The sequence below is a fragment of the Mastomys coucha genome, unplaced genomic scaffold (genome assembly GCF_008632895.1).
Source record: "Mastomys coucha isolate ucsf_1 unplaced genomic scaffold, UCSF_Mcou_1 pScaffold9, whole genome shotgun sequence".
Taxonomy (NCBI): domain Eukaryota; kingdom Metazoa; phylum Chordata; class Mammalia; order Rodentia; family Muridae; genus Mastomys; species Mastomys coucha.
In genome coordinates this window covers 45830084-45845520 of record NW_022196915.1, presented here as the reverse complement: position 1 = coordinate 45845520, position 15437 = coordinate 45830084, and the positions used below count along the sequence as shown (strand labels likewise).

The window sequence follows — 15437 nt, the reverse complement described above, 5'->3', positions numbered from 1 at the left end:
CATTTAAGAAAATACTAGTAGTGATGTATTATTTTGAAATTACAGTTAATATGTTTGGAGTTATTTAAAATTTATATTGAGAAAAATGTACTTTCAGTATTGCTGTAAACGAGCATCTACATAAGACTGTTAAATTGATTTTTGTTTTATATCAAACAACTTTTACAATACTTATTTTTATTGTTATAATATTTTATAATTTTTAAGGAATATGACAAAAAAGATATTGTAGGTATTGAAAGGGGGTCTCTGGGAGAAGTGGGAGTACAAAAGGGAAACAAGAATGTAATTTAATTCTATTTACTTAAAATATGTTTTTAAATGTTAACAAATTCAGATAATTTGAAATCATGTAACTTTTCTCATCATAATGCAATAAAAGTTAAAAAGAAAAAAAAGCCAGGTGTATTAATGTATGTCTTTAGTTCCAGCACTCTGGCAGAGCCTGGTGGACCTGTGTGAGGGACTCCCAGGCCAGTTGGGCTACAATGAGACCCTACCTTAACAACAACAAGAGTGAAGATCTGGTTGTGGAGGCAGGCACGGTTCTTCAAGCTTAAGAATAAGGCCTGGAAAGCCATCAGGAATGGCCTCTGTCCCTTGCTTTGACTTCACTGACTGCATGGCTTCAGCCATTGCCAGAGCCTGCTCTGCGTTCCTAGGCAGAGAATAACAGTGCTGTAGGAGACACTGTCTGCCTGGCTCCAGAGTCAATAGAGATCAGTTACCATGTACAACTGTGTCTGCAGACTGAAGTTTCTCATAGGAGTCCCATGGCTCTTGTCTGTTCATCTCCTGCACAGTGGCCAGTGCTCGGAGCCATCGCCCACTCTGTACTTCTCTTCAACCCTTTCCAGAGGCAACGCTGACTTGTGTTGGTCAGGACTACTTCACACCAACTCTGGTTGTTTGTTTTGTTTTTTGTTTTTGTTTTTGTTTTGCAACCTCCAGCTGTATTCATCAGGACTGGTAGAATGTGAGGCCAATGATCCACGTAATATAGCTGGAAATTTTGACGTGAGTTCAGTACTGGAAAGGCTCTGGAGAGGAAGCTCGATAGTAAGTTGACATGCCTTTTTTGCTTATAAATGATGAGTCTTGGGGTCTACATTCAAAGGACAGCCTGTTGGGGGGGGATGGAGAGATGGTTCTCATTTAGGAATGCTTACTGCCCTTTCAGCACCGAAATAGAAAGTCACAACTGCTTGTAACTCCAGCTCCAGGGCATCAGATACTCTCTGCTGGCTTCCACAGGTACCGGCAATACATGTTCACATGCATATTCAATACAGTCAGACATGCATACGGAGTAGTAAAAATAAGAATTAATCTTTCATTTAAAAACAGAGTCTGGTATAGCAAGGTTTGAGAAACCCGTGGAGAGCTGGAAGGTGGACTGTGAGACACTCCCTCAGTTGACGCTGTCTGCGTACAACCAACTGTCCCACACATCAGGGGAGCAGGCTTGAGATGCCTCTGTCTGAGTGAAAACTCTCAGACAGAAGGAACAAATCAGTCAGGCTGGAACAAGTCCTTACTGCCATTCCATCAGAGCAAAGACCAATTTCAGCAGCTCAACAGTGCCATCTAGGCTCTCCTTCTGCTCTCCTGCCCTAAAGCAGGTAGCTGGTCCTCTTGCTGCCACAAAGCTGCAGGCAGCATCCAGAGCAAAAGGCTTTATCCTTGACATGCCTTCTGAATGTCAAGGCTCGCTGCATGTCTTCTGTACCAGTTCTGGGTGGTTATCATTGTCAGCATCTGCCTTGGAGCTGAGGGCATAGGGGCCTAACCAGGAAAGAAGGATGGTAAGGCTGTGTCTCTGAGGTCCACTGGGTCTCTGGACTTCTTTATAAAAGGCCATTTGCAGATTGGCAAGTTTGAGGCTTTCATGGCCGACCACAAGCACAGTAAAGTGTTAATGACTGGAGCCACACAATGCCTAATCATCATTAATATACCTTCATATAAAAATAGGGAAATTAAATCAAGGGGTCAAGAAAAATACTGTTGTTCAGTTGTGTTTTTAATGTTGTTTAGTTTGTACACACTGGAAACAGGTTCCATTCATGTCATATTTTCCACAGTAACAACTCTGTGTACCTGTGGAGCAGGTACCACCATCCCAGGGAGAAATGTCTAAGAAGAAGTCATAGAAAGTGGCAGCTGAGATCGCAATCTTTAGTGTCATAGCACAAGCTGCTCTGACCTGAAACAACAAAGTTCCCGAAACAATCCCTTGCAGAGGGATAAAGCAGCCTGCTAGCTTCACCTTTAAGAAATCTCTGTTTTTCCATTTATGCAGACTGTGATATAGCTGTCTCTGCCATGCCTTTGATGCCACTTGGCTGCAGGTTTGCTGAAACTTCCTCATGGGTTGCCAAATCTAACTCCTATTTAGTGTAGGTATGGAGGCTGGGATATGCCAGAGATAGCCAGGACAAAACCCCAGGGCTGCTGGCTTAAACATTTAATGAAACAGGTACTTATTCCTTATGATCTATTCTTTATAGCTATGCTCATTTTGTAATAACAAAGGAGCCATTGTGAGGTGTGGTGAAACATCCTGTGCCAAGAATTACCACTTACTCTGTGCCAAGGAGGACCACGCACTTCTACAAGTTGGAGTTACAAGAACTTACAAGTAATCAAATAGCTTTGAAACTGCATGGTGGAGGGGTGGGGGTGCATAAGAATTGGCTAGCCTGTGACATACTTCTCCAGCTTAATCCATGCAAATGAGTTTCACGTGAGAACAGGATTATGGGACGCCACCAGGAATTCGGCTTCACATTTCTGCACATGACAGGAAAAAGAACTACTCAAGGGTTTGTTTGACTTTGTTGGCCCAGACATGGAACTGAGGTTGTTGGAGCTGATGGCAAGCACCTTTACCTGCAGAGTCATCTTGCCAGCCCCCAGCTTGTCACTGTTCTTAAAAGTTCATTCAGTTGAACTTTTTATATTTGACTTACTGAGAAACCTATAGAAGAACTTCACATTCATCATTTATGTTCACAAAGAGCTCACTTTACTCTGACAGTCATTTTTACACATATAATCAAATGAAAGGGACTCAAGTCCCTGCTGAATAAAGGTTTTATTTTTGAGACAGTATCTCACCAAGTAGACCAGGCTGGCCTTGAAATTACAGAGATAAATTAAAAATTTTTAAAAAGTATATTAACCATACTGGAAATACTTAACTCCATATTAAAAAAAAAAAAAAAAACTTAATTATTTCAGCAAGGAATGACTTCTCAGGATCAGAACACGCCTTCACCAGAACCTGGATTTGGAGAGTGTCTTCAGAGAGAAGGCAGCATCGCAAGCTAGAGAACTGGAGTGAGGAGCTGTAGGGGACTTCTCTGCCCAGGCTTGCCTTTGACTTCGCCCTTATGAGACCTTGGGTCCTCCAGTTACCCCAGTTCCCTCCATGCAGCCTTCCCAGCGGAGAAGCAGTTCAAATTTTAATTTAAACATTGAGGTGCATAGAATAACTGAGATATCTCACAATGTGCTGAGAGGTACTCAGAGAGAGTGAAGCTGACAATTCACCAAGCTGGGGGTGGGCACAGGTGCAGACAGGCATCTGGGAGGGGCTGAGCAGAAAGGGGCTTCACCTTGACTTCAAAATTACTGACACTGGGGACTGGGAGGACACAGGTGAGAGTCTGTCCTAATCTTTCCTATACTCCTTTATGTGTTACCAAAACTCATAGGCAAACACGGTAGTATAAGCCTAAAATCAATGTATAGGAGAGGTGAGGGTACAAACCCAAGTCCCTCTGGGAATGGAATTTGAGATCAAATGAAAGGTGGGCAGAGGTCCCAGGTCCAGAGGAGGTAACTGAACTGGGTGCCGCTAGGAACCCAGTGCATGGAGGGAACTGGGGTAACTGGAGGACCCTAGATGTCATAAGGGTGAAGACCAAGGCAAGCCTGGGCAGAGAAGTCCTCTACAGCTCCTCACTCCAGTTCTCTAGGTTGCTACACTGCCTTCTCTCTGAAGACACTCACCAAATCCAGGTTCTGGTGAAGGCGTGTTCTGATCCTGAAAAGTCGTTCTCCCCAATTGGGCACGTGTGTCTGTGTGGACTGTGAAGATCAGCAAGATTGTGGGTGGTCAGATAGAAGCTTCAGATTTTAAACCACAGTTCCTTAGATGCCCCTCATCACAGCATAGGAACTAGGGCTGCTCAAAATATTCCCCCAGCATTCACGTTTTCAAGGACCAGAGTCCCCTTTCTACTGCTCAAAGGGCACAAAGACAATGGCCACCCTCACCCACACTGGATGTGGTTAACAATTTGACATGGACTTGAACACATTTCTTTTTAAAAATGAATACTTCGCCCAGTGCAGTGGCCTGCAACTTTCCTGCCAGCACTGGGGATGCAGAACAAAGGTAGGTCTCCACAAAGTAAAAGATTCAGTGATGCTTTGAAATTCTGTATTTTCAGAGTATTTTGCGCAGAACATCCTCCACAACAAGAAGAGACCACTGAAAGTGGTAAGTTTCTAAAGTGAGTTTAAAGAAAGCTAACTCCTTATCAACTGTAAATTTTTATGAGCACCTGTTTGTGTGGATGCCTTAGGTTACAGATGGTTGTAAGTCATTATGTGGGTGCCAGGAATGGAAGCTGGGTCCTCTAGAAGAGCAGTGAGTGCTCACAAGCGCTGAGGCATCTCTAGTCATTGTCATTATGTTTCTAACTCAATTGAAAATAGAATAGTTCGGGGCTGGTGAGATGGCTCAGTGGGTAAGAGCACGGATTGCTCTTCCAAAGGTCCTAAGTTCAAATCCCAGCAACCACATGGTGGCTCACAACCACCCATAATGAGATCTGATACCCTCTTCTGGTGTGTCTGAAGAAAGCTACACTGTACTAATAAATAAATAAATAAATAAATAAATAAATAAATAAATAAATAGAAATAGAATAGTTCATGGCAGGCCTGAGGTACATGGCTAGACCCTCTATTGAAAGAGTACTATTCCCCATGAAACTTCATTCCACTTGATACCTATACCATTAAGTACAGTTGTTACAAGAAAAATCACTGGTCAAAGAATAACTGCTGAAACTATGGATCAGCAAGCGCTGGCTCCTTATCTTCTGAAGAGTCTCTCTAGACCAGGAAAATAGGAGTGCACACATCCCTGCGAGTCTTCAAGGGAGAGCATGTCAGCCTGATGGGTGAAACGTGTCAGTTCTTCACCTTTCAACCATTCCCAATGACCCAGGCTAGCTCTTCTGTTCAACAAAGCACCCTGATTTCAATTGTTCATAGCTTAGGAGCTTACGATTAAAAGCACTTTTCAGTTTTAAGTTGCAAATGCTTAGGTTCAAGTTTGCCAATATTCTGATTTTGTAATAACTTTGGCACATATTTTGTATGTTATACAAACTTCAATGCACATATATATGTATATATATATACACACAAATACATATATATGAGACAGGGTTTCTATGTGTAGACCTGGCTGCCCTGGAACTCACTCTGAAGATCAGGCTGGCTAGCCTCAAACTCAGAGTTCCACCTGGCTCTACCTACCTACCAAGGACAAGGATTAAAGGTGTGCACCACAACCACTCAGTTATCTTGCTTTACATATCCCAACCTAGAAATGGTTTCTCTTTTAGCTGATAGCCCAAGCATAAAGAAGAGGAGAGGAAGGAAGAAACGCCTCTCATCAGACCCTCCCACAGAGGTAATTGACTTGTAGACCTAATTTCTTTACGTAATGTCCTTATTTAGAATTCTAAATGCCAGAGACCCACGGTTTTCAAGTCATTGAGGAGCTGGCATTGGCACACCATCCTTCATGTGTGTTCTCTCCTCGATGGAGCTGAAGCTACTCTTAGTGTAGCATCCTGGGGACAATCCTGCACTCAGGAGGTGTAGAGCATCCTGACATGGTAGAAGAATACTGAGAGTGGTAAGAGGCTAGAGGCTCAGGGGATGACGTCATTCCCTCAGCCTCTGTCAATCATTCCTTGAACCATGCTAGGGAAAACGTGTCCTTTCACGACACTTAGTCCTAAACAGGCTGAGAGAACAGACAAGCATTTGTTCATAAGCAAGTGTTTCTCAGCTACTTGGTCCACACCTAATCAAATTTCTAACTTAAAATTTTCTGGATTAGTAGATATAAAATGTAAAAGAATTTGGAGAGATTTGTATCAGTTTCTCTACATTGATTAGTGTCAGACAACAATCTCTCCCTCTTGTTTAAGAGATGTTTTTCAGGCCACAGACAGAATACCCTATAGGTCCTAGCTATTTGGGAGTGCCATTTGGATCCAGGAGTTCATCAAGACTAAAATTTAAAAAAATAAAAACAAAAAACAAAAAACTTTGCCTAATACATTTTTTTGTTAGATTTTATTGATATATTTCATTATGTAGCAGAATATTTTAATTTTGTGTGTTATTCCTGACCAACATGAAAATTCAATATAATTTTGGTTTTCTCTTCCAGCCAAAACCAGTGAAATTCATGAGATCCAAAAGACATGTGACAGGAGAGCCTTTCTGCCACAGAGGTTGGTTCCCCGTGATGACTGTGTAACAGTGATGGATCAGAATACTTAGAGAAACGTTGACCATATAACTTAAAGCTGGTGTCATGCTTTCATCTTTATTCTTCTGGGCATTTGGTATTTAATAAAAACATAAATCTTTTTTGTTTTGTTTTTGTTTTGTTTTTCAAGACAAGGTTTCTCTGTGTAGCCCTGACTGTCCTGGAATTCACTCTGTAGACCAGGCTGGCCTCGAACTCAGAAATCCGCCTGCCTCTGCCTCCTAAGTGCTGGGATTAAAGGTGTGTGCCACCACCACCCGGCAAGAACATAAATCTTTATTATAACTATGCACTGTGTTAGAACCCATACCATATCAAAGTCATTTGAGCTGGAATGGACCATTTCTTCTCATTCTAAGAAGACATGCTTGAAAGGCAGGTATCTCGCTTGAGGCCATAATCCAGGGATGTGCTGTCCCTCACAGGGACAGGTGGCAGTGTCTTTAACATGCCAAAGTATGGCTTTGTATGAGGACAAGTATGAGGAGCTGTCATCTCAAGCATTTAAAGTAAATTTTACCAAACCACATCAATTCATATAGCTAATACATGTCAAGCAGAGACATGTTTTCATTTTTGAGCCATTACTATTTGAGCTATAGAAAAAAAATAAGGTAAGTATGCTCACCCATCAGCTGGTAAAGTATAAAGTGAGCACATGATGTGAATAACTGTCCATTTCCTCCTAAAGATGCATTCTTTGTTCTTAGATGCAGCTGTCAAAGCCCCTTTTCTTAAGAAATGCCAGGAAGCAGGACTTCTTAATGAATTATTTGAACAGATACTAGAAAAAATGGATTCAATTCTTAGAAGATTCACGGATGAGACTGCCTCAGAGTCAGGTACTGAATGGGCCAACTGTAAGCACATTCTAGACACCACACCTTCCTTCCCATGCTTCCCCACCCTTCTTTAACCCATTCTTTGAGAACACACATCATGGGCTGGGGAGATGGCTCAGTGGCCAAGAGCACATGTTCTTCCAGAGGACTCAAGGTCGATTCTCAGCATCTCCATGGTGGCTCACTCTGTAACTCCAGTTTGAGGGGAACCCACCACCCTCCATTCTGTCCAGTTACCAGGCATGCACATGGTACTATATATACATGTGTACAAAACACTCATACAGAAAAGAATAAATAAACCTAAAAATTTAATGTTAAAAAATCAACAAAATAAGGAAAAGTTATTGATTTTTAGTTTAAGGCAAAAATGCATGGAGATCAGAAGGTCTGTTTCCCAGAGGTGCACACAATTGGATGGAGACATCATTCAAACTGTGCTGTGCTAGTTTGGCTGGTTTTGTTGCTGCTGCATTTGCTGTTTAAAATATACTTTTACTGTGCTTAATTTATGTATATATATACATATACATAATTATGTATATATACATAATTACATGTTTATGTAAATATATATAATTTATATGTATATGTATATATAATTATGTATATATGTATATATACATATATACATATGTGCATGTGTGGAGGATAGAGACATGGTAGTGCAAGTGCACCCCTCTCCCCAAAAAACAAAACTATATGATCCTCTGAAGTCAGAGTTGTAGGCAGTTGTAGGCCACCCAACATGGGTGCAGGGGACCAACCCCTAGGCTATAATTTTGATGTGCCTTAAATTCTATTTCTTCATAAGTCCAGGGTCTTAAAACTGGTACAGGGGCTGGAGTGACACCCCAGTGATGAAGAACACATATATTCTTGCAGAGGACCTGAGTTTGGTTCCCTACACCCATGTATGGTAGCCCACAACGCCTGGACCTGAAGCTCCTGGGGATCTGACACCCTTAAGGGCTCTGAGGATACCTAACCCATGTACACACACACACACACACACACACTCACATACACACATACACACACACACACACTCACATACACACACACATACACACACACACATATACACACACACACTCACATACACACATACATACACACACACACTCACATATACACACACACTCACATACACACACACACATACTAAAATAAATCATTTTTTAAATCATTTCATATTACGTTGTGCCCCTGTCCCAGTACACAGGTGCAGGACAGAGCATAAGACAGAGGAGTGGGTTCTTCCACCATGTGGGTTCTGTAAGACAGAAAAGTGGGTTCTTCCACCATGTGGGTTCTGTAAGACAGAGGAGTGGGTTCTTCCACCATGCGGGTTCTGTAAGACAGAGGAGTAGGTTCTTCCACCATGCGGGTTCTGTAAGACAGAGGAGTGGGTTCTTCCACCATGCGGGTTCTGTAAGACAGAGGAGTGGGTTCTTCCACCATGCGGGTTCTGTAAGACAGAGGAGTGGGTTCTTCCACCATGTGGGTTCTGAAAGACAGAGGATTCTTGCACCATGCGGGTTCTGTAAGACAGAGGAGTGGGTTCTTCCATCATGCAGGTTTGGGGCGTGAACTTAAGTCACCAGGTGACAGCAAGCAGCCCTCCCTGCTGAGCCACCTTCCAGGCCATGGATGACTTGTTTAGATCAACTGTGTAGTCGAAGTTTCTTTCTGAATGGCTCCTACAGCATAAAAACATCCCCTTACAGTGTACAAGTATATGGCTCCTGTGACCTCCTGAAGCATACAGCATCAGCTACAATCCTTATAATACCTTGTTAGGGTCATCTGAGTGTTTCATACTATAAGGGACAATGTAAAATATAGACTTTTAAGTGACTTTCTCTATGATAAACCAAAACATAAATTAGCAGTATACATTTCCAAGAGCTCATTTGTTACATAATCTTATTTACTAATTTTTTCAAGACCAAGAATGTTCAAATTTTTGGATGCCTCGTAATCACCTGGGGGCTCCCTGGAACCCAGGTGTTCCCTCCCCAGAAGTCCTGGCTGCACAGAGATCCTGAGCTGACACTTCTCCTGGTTCCCTGCTGGGTCTGCACTGAGCTGCCCTCCTCTGATCCTCTCTCTTCCTATTGCAGTTATTTTCTCTTTCTCCTTCCTTGTGTGATTTATTTACATTAAAATAACACAGGAAATTGCTTCTCTTTCTAGACTATGAAGGGATCCAGACCTTACTGTTTGAGAGTGGGCTCTTTGAAGACACGTTAATACAATTCCAAGAAGGTAGGTGATTCATAAAGTAAGGAACAGTGTGTTTTTCGAAACATCTATCATTCAGATCAAAACGACAGATCGCATAACAGTCAAATATTTCTAAAGAGAATTATTGTCAAATGAAAAAGCCCATTACAGAAAAGCACAATGCATGAAGAGGAAAAATATGGAAAAAGTAGTGTACATATGCACACAGACATAGTTGACATATGGATAGATAGACAGACAGACTGACTGACCACAGTATACAAAATACAGTAATTTGTGGGTGGTCGGATCATAATGCTATGTTTTCCAGGTAGACGCACAAATATTTTGTGTTCAGAAAAACAGATTGACAAGGCAGAAACAACCAAAGCTTTTGACTATAGACAGGCATAGGCTGAGGGGGCTTCCTCAAGCTTCTCTGCCCCCAAGCAGCAATATGGAGGCAACAGTGACCCACTCTGCAGCCTGACTGCCACTTTCTTGAAGAGATATCAAGTTCTTTAATTAAGGTTTGTCTTCAAAACTTATTCCCAAAAGCAGTGAGTACTATAATGCTAAAACTAATCAAGTAAAAAACAAAACAAAAAAAAGAATGATCAAGAAAAGTTTGTGGTTGTTTTTGATTTTGGTGTTTTGCTATTTTATTTACATGGTAGTAGGCAGGCAGGAATAGGGAGACCTAGTTTTCAAAAAACATAATGCATTTAGCTGTGTGTTATGGTTCACACCTGTAATCCCAGCAGTTGAAAGGGTGAGACAGGAGGGGTGAGAGCCAGTGAGACATTATCTGAAGACCATAATAAGCTTGCCTTTATTATGGACCCTTTCAGTACTAAATATGTCCATGTGCTGCGTCTCTGGATATGAGTGAGGGACAGACTGACACATAATGGTCTGAGTAGCTCCTCCCCCTTATTCATAACACACTGCCCTACAGTGATCTTCTCTACCTGTCAGTAGAACTATGTGGCAGCAGGTTTTCCCTAAAGAGCAGTCAGGTTGCCTATGCCACCTCAATGTGCACAGCCTCTCTCAGTTTGATTTTCTGTTACTTGTTCTCATTTGAACTCTGCAATATTAAGATTTGGTCAGCAGAGAAGTTACTTTCAAAATCACGTGAGAATTTTTGTTAATAAGAATAGCTATTTTAAACAAAACAGCCTTCAGAAAGATATATTTCTGTCAAAATTACATGTATCACTTAGCATAAAAGTTATGTGTCTAGAAAATGTCATAACCATATGATGTGGGGAATCTCAAGACACTAATCAAGACTGCATGGGAACCACCTAGAAAAGGGTAACTTCTGACATGGCACCATTCTGGTCTGCCTGATTCAGTCCAGGATTCCAAGCTAACTGTAGGTATGCAGTCATCCTGACAATTAAGAAATTAAAAATTAAGTTATGAAGATTGTAAACCCAACAAAAATGACCTTGGTTGGTTTTGACAGTAAACATTTTCTCTTCCTAAATCTCACCCAAAGCTGAGCTGCAACAAATGTCTTTGGAGCCAGAGATGTGCTCCTGAAAGAGTTGTTATACATAGGCCAGCCACATGCTTTAGTCTCTGAATAAATGAATAGACTCTAAGTCTTCTACCATGAAGGAGAACACATGATACATGCTGGCGTCCATACTGAGTCAGATAGGCAGAACACACGTGAAAGGAACAGTTTCTGCTCAGACCACTCTGTCTTCTCATTTGAGGCTCAGTAGCTGAGTGGATATTCGAACTGAACCAGACTAGAGACAGTACACTATTGCTAATGGAATCCCTGCATACACTGAAGCCACTTTCTTTCTTTTAAAGTAATCAAGAGCAAAGCTTGTGAATATGAAGAAAGGCACAGGCAGATGAAGCAGCAGCTTGAGGCACTTGCAGACTTACAACACAACTTGTGCTCATTTCAAGAAAATGGGGACCTGGATCACTCAAGCTCTACTTAAGGATCTTTCCTACCTCCTGAGGACCACCAGGTCAGAGGCCAGGAGTCTCCTGAAGTGCAAGCAGGCTCAGGAGACAGCCTGTGACAGATCTACTGTCCACTCGTGCTCTGATGTGCTACTGCTCATCCATGCTCAGTACCTGATTGGGTCTTTCTTGTCTCTTCTCTTCTCATCTCACCTGTCCTGCTTTCCCCTGACAGTAAAAGCTGTTCCTCAAGTCAACTGGATCAGACCTCCATGTTCTCCAAGGAGCGAGGAAGTCTTTCTACCTACCCTACCCACTCCAGTCAAGGGCAGCAACACCAGAGCCTTTGCTCATCCTTTCGTGGGATCTTAGAGCTTTCTCTTGCCTCCTCTGCTCCTACAGTAGGTCTCATCACAGTCACCTCTCAGTATTAATAATTCCCTCAGAATATAGCAGACTCATTCCTGAGCATAGTTTATTGTTACCCTGTTTTCTGTTCACTACCACATCCCCAATATTTAGCACACTTAATAAATGGTTGTCGGGGCTGGCGACATGGCTCAGCAGGTAATAGCACTGACTGCTCTTCCGAAGGTCCTGTGTTCGGATCCCAGCAACCACATGGTGGCTCACAACCACCCGTAATGAGATCTGACGCCCTCTTCTGGTGTGTCTGAAGACAGCTACAGTGTATTACGCTGTAGCAAGCGGGGTCGGAGCAAGCAGGCTGGCAGGGGTCCTGAGTTCAATTCCCAGCAGCCACACACATGATGGGCTCAAGCTACAGTGTACTCATACACATAAAATAAATAAAATAAATCTTTAAAAAAATTATAATAAATGTTTGTCAAAAACACTGTGAAGAGTCAACAGTTTATTTACTACAATCCCCAGCAGCCCTCAGCTGTAACAAGACACAATCACTATTCTGTGTTTATCAGTTTTGTGGGTCTTCATCAGTCTTTTTACAAGTGTCTTTTTGGCTACAGTCATTACAAGCACATGCTTCATGTTCAAGACCAACTCCAGCATTTAAAACTGGGATCTTTGAATAGAGCACCATTGGGAAAAGGGACTGTGGAGGACTAAGACTTTCCCCACCTGACAGTATGCATCAGATGAGTGTGCCCACACTGCCCCTGACCCTTGACTCCTCTCCTGTCCACATTCTCATTTCCTCCCATGATCCTCTGGGCCACAGTAATGCTACCGACAGATTGGGGTTGAGCCGTGTCCCATCATGGTGTCTAGGTTGTAATGAGCGCTCACACACACACTGTAAAGGAATCATTCCTTGTGCAATACTGTGGTTACCAAGGCCAGCCTAAGCCGGTTCATGAGGGATCAACTGGAATGACTGCCATCTGAGCACCCATCAGAACCAGCTGGGACACTTTTATGTTAGCGCTTTGTCTGCTTCTTTACATTCAGCTGCAATCTGCTCATCTCAGTAAATTATGTGGCACAAAAAGCACTACTTGTTCGCTGTTCACAATGTAGGCATATATTGGGCAAACTGCTAAAAGCAACTGCTGTGTTGTTACTGAAAAATGAGCCAAATACTCCCAGCCCTCCGTTTAATACCAGAACCCAGACAGCTGAACTGACTTTTACCAGTTACCCTCTGATCTCCACAAGGATGCCGTGGCATATGCACTCCTCCATGTACAGTGTTCCTGTTAGCAATGTTACATATTCCAGTATATCATTGGTTGTTAGTCCAATCTCCACTTTCCCTGAAGAACCGGTATGTCTCAGAAGGATAGTGCTGCTATTTTTCATTTTTATGTTCTGCCCACTTAGATACTTTTTCCATGTGCTGGACCAACTGTCCCAACAGAAATAAGATCTTTTAGCTCCTAATGTAGTTGGGAACTAGTTGGCACATCTAGAGTGGTACCTTACTTTCATTCCAACATTGCTAATTTTTAAGATTGTGACACAACCCATGTAACAAAATTTAACATCTCAACCCTTTTTGTTTGTTCTTTCTCCGTATCCGCCCTTTAAAACTATATAGTTCAAGCCAGGTGGTGGTGGCACACACCTATAATCCCAGCACTTGGGAGGCAGAGGCAGGCAGATTTCTGAGTTGGAGGCCAGCCTGGTCTACAGAGTGAGTTCCAGGACAGCCAGGACTACACAGAGAAACCCTGTCTCGAAAAAACAAAACAAAACAAAACAAAAAAAACATATAGTTCAGTAGCATTAAATATAGCCAAAATTATTGTTCATCCCAAACCACTTCACCTCACAAAACAGAAACTACACACTTAACATCTTTGTCCTCTCCCAGCTCCTGGCATCCAGTCTCTTTCTCCCTCCAGGAACTGGACCACATTCTACTTGTTGTTTTGTGGCTGACCTATTGTTTCATTTAAATTCACAAATTAATACATGTTGTATCAAAATAGCAACTGCCTCCCTTTTTCAGGCTATATAGTGTGTTGTTTATTTATTTATTTATTTATCATTCTTTGATCTTTTTTATACTCCAGTCTTTATCCCCCTCCCAGTGCAGTCTCTGACTGTTGCTCAACCCATACCTCCTCCCCAGTCTCCAAGAGGATGTGACCACCCTACCCCTACTTCCACCCCACCAGACTTCCACTTGGAGCCTCAAGTCTCTTGAAGGTTAGGTGCTTCTTCCCTTTCTGAGGCCAGACCAGGCAGTCCTCTGCTGTATATGTGTCCAGGGCCTGCTATCAGCTGGTGTATGCTGCTTGTGTGGTGGCTCAGTGTCTGAGAGATCTCGGGGGTCCAAGTTAGTTGAGACTGCTGGTCTTCCTATGGGGTTGCCCTCCTCCTCAGCTTCTTCCAGATTTTTCCCAGTTCACCCACAGGGGTCAGCAGCTTATGTCCATTGGTTGGGTGTAAATATCTGCATCTGACTCGTTCAGCTGTTTGTTGGGCCTCTCAGAGAGCAGACATACTAGGCCCCTGTCTGTCAGCACACCATAGCATCAGTAATAGTGTCAGGTCTTGGAGCCTCCCCTTGAACTGGATCCCAATTTGAGCCAGTCATTGGACCTCCTTTCCCTCAGGCTCTTCTACATTTTGGTCTCATACTACTATATTCTAAAGAGAAAAACCAACAACAACTGTACATGCCTGCCTTAAGAGATTGTTTATTATATCATTCAAGAAATTGCACAAAAGCATCCTAAGTGCTGAACTATCAATCATTGGTCTAATAAGTTCAAGGATACAGTTTGGGGTGTTCTAAGAAATGTGACTACTCTGGCTTCCATTATTACATCAGGAGAAAATAATAATTCCAAGAATTGTTCTACTCTTCTATGAGTAAAATAAAAATCAATCTCAGATATCTCCTTTTTTTCCTCTCTTTTAAGAAAGATTCTCAGAATTTTTGGATCCTTGAGTCTGTTCATTATAGGATGGTTACCCAGTACTTATGGCTAATATCCATTTGTCAATGAGTATATACTATGCATGTCCTTTTGGGTATGGGCTGCCTCACTCAGGATGATATTTTCTAGTTCATCCATTTGCCTACAAAACTCATGATGTCCTACTTTTTAATGTCTGAGTAGTATTCCATTGTGTAAATGAGCCAGCATTTCTTTAGCCATTCCTCAGTGGAGGGACATCAAAAGAGAAGGGGAAGATAGAATTTGGAAAGGACTTGCTTGAGGGGTACTGAAAGAAGGGAAAGACCTGATATTGGGTTGTAAAGTGAATAAATAAATGATTTTTTTTTGTTTTTGTTTGTTTGTTTGTTTTTTGTTTTTTGTTTTTGTTTTTGTTTTTTTTTTGTTTTTCGAGACAGGGTTTCTCTGTGTAGCCCTGTCTGTCCTGGAGCTCACTCTGTAGACCAGGCT

At 42.1% G+C, this 15437-nt stretch overlaps 1 protein-coding gene across 3 annotated transcripts in view; it reads left to right on the top strand.

Annotated features, from left to right (window-relative positions):
- LOC116084079 (PHD finger protein 11-like) overlaps positions 1-12147 on the top strand; it is a 26406-nt gene extending 14259 nt beyond the window's left edge. The window contains exons 2-10 of one of the 3 annotated variants that reach the window (XM_031360828.1): positions 426-1059; positions 2511-2641; positions 4461-4510; positions 5649-5716; positions 6488-6551; positions 7300-7431; positions 9631-9702; positions 11494-11660; positions 11831-12147. In XM_031360828.1, the coding sequence (XP_031216688.1) occupies positions 730-1059; positions 2511-2641; positions 4461-4510; positions 5649-5716; positions 6488-6551; positions 7300-7431; positions 9631-9702; positions 11494-11630 (984 nt within the window). In that variant the 5' untranslated portion in view covers positions 426-729 and the 3' untranslated portion in view covers positions 11631-11660; positions 11831-12147. Of the gene's footprint in view, positions 1-425; positions 1060-2510; positions 2642-4460; positions 4511-5648; positions 5717-6487; positions 6552-7299; positions 7432-9630; positions 9703-11493 lie in introns of all 3 variants that reach the window. The other 2 variants (XM_031360829.1, XM_031360827.1) reach the window with 2 other exon arrangements.
- Positions 12148-15437: the final 3290 nt, after the last annotated feature.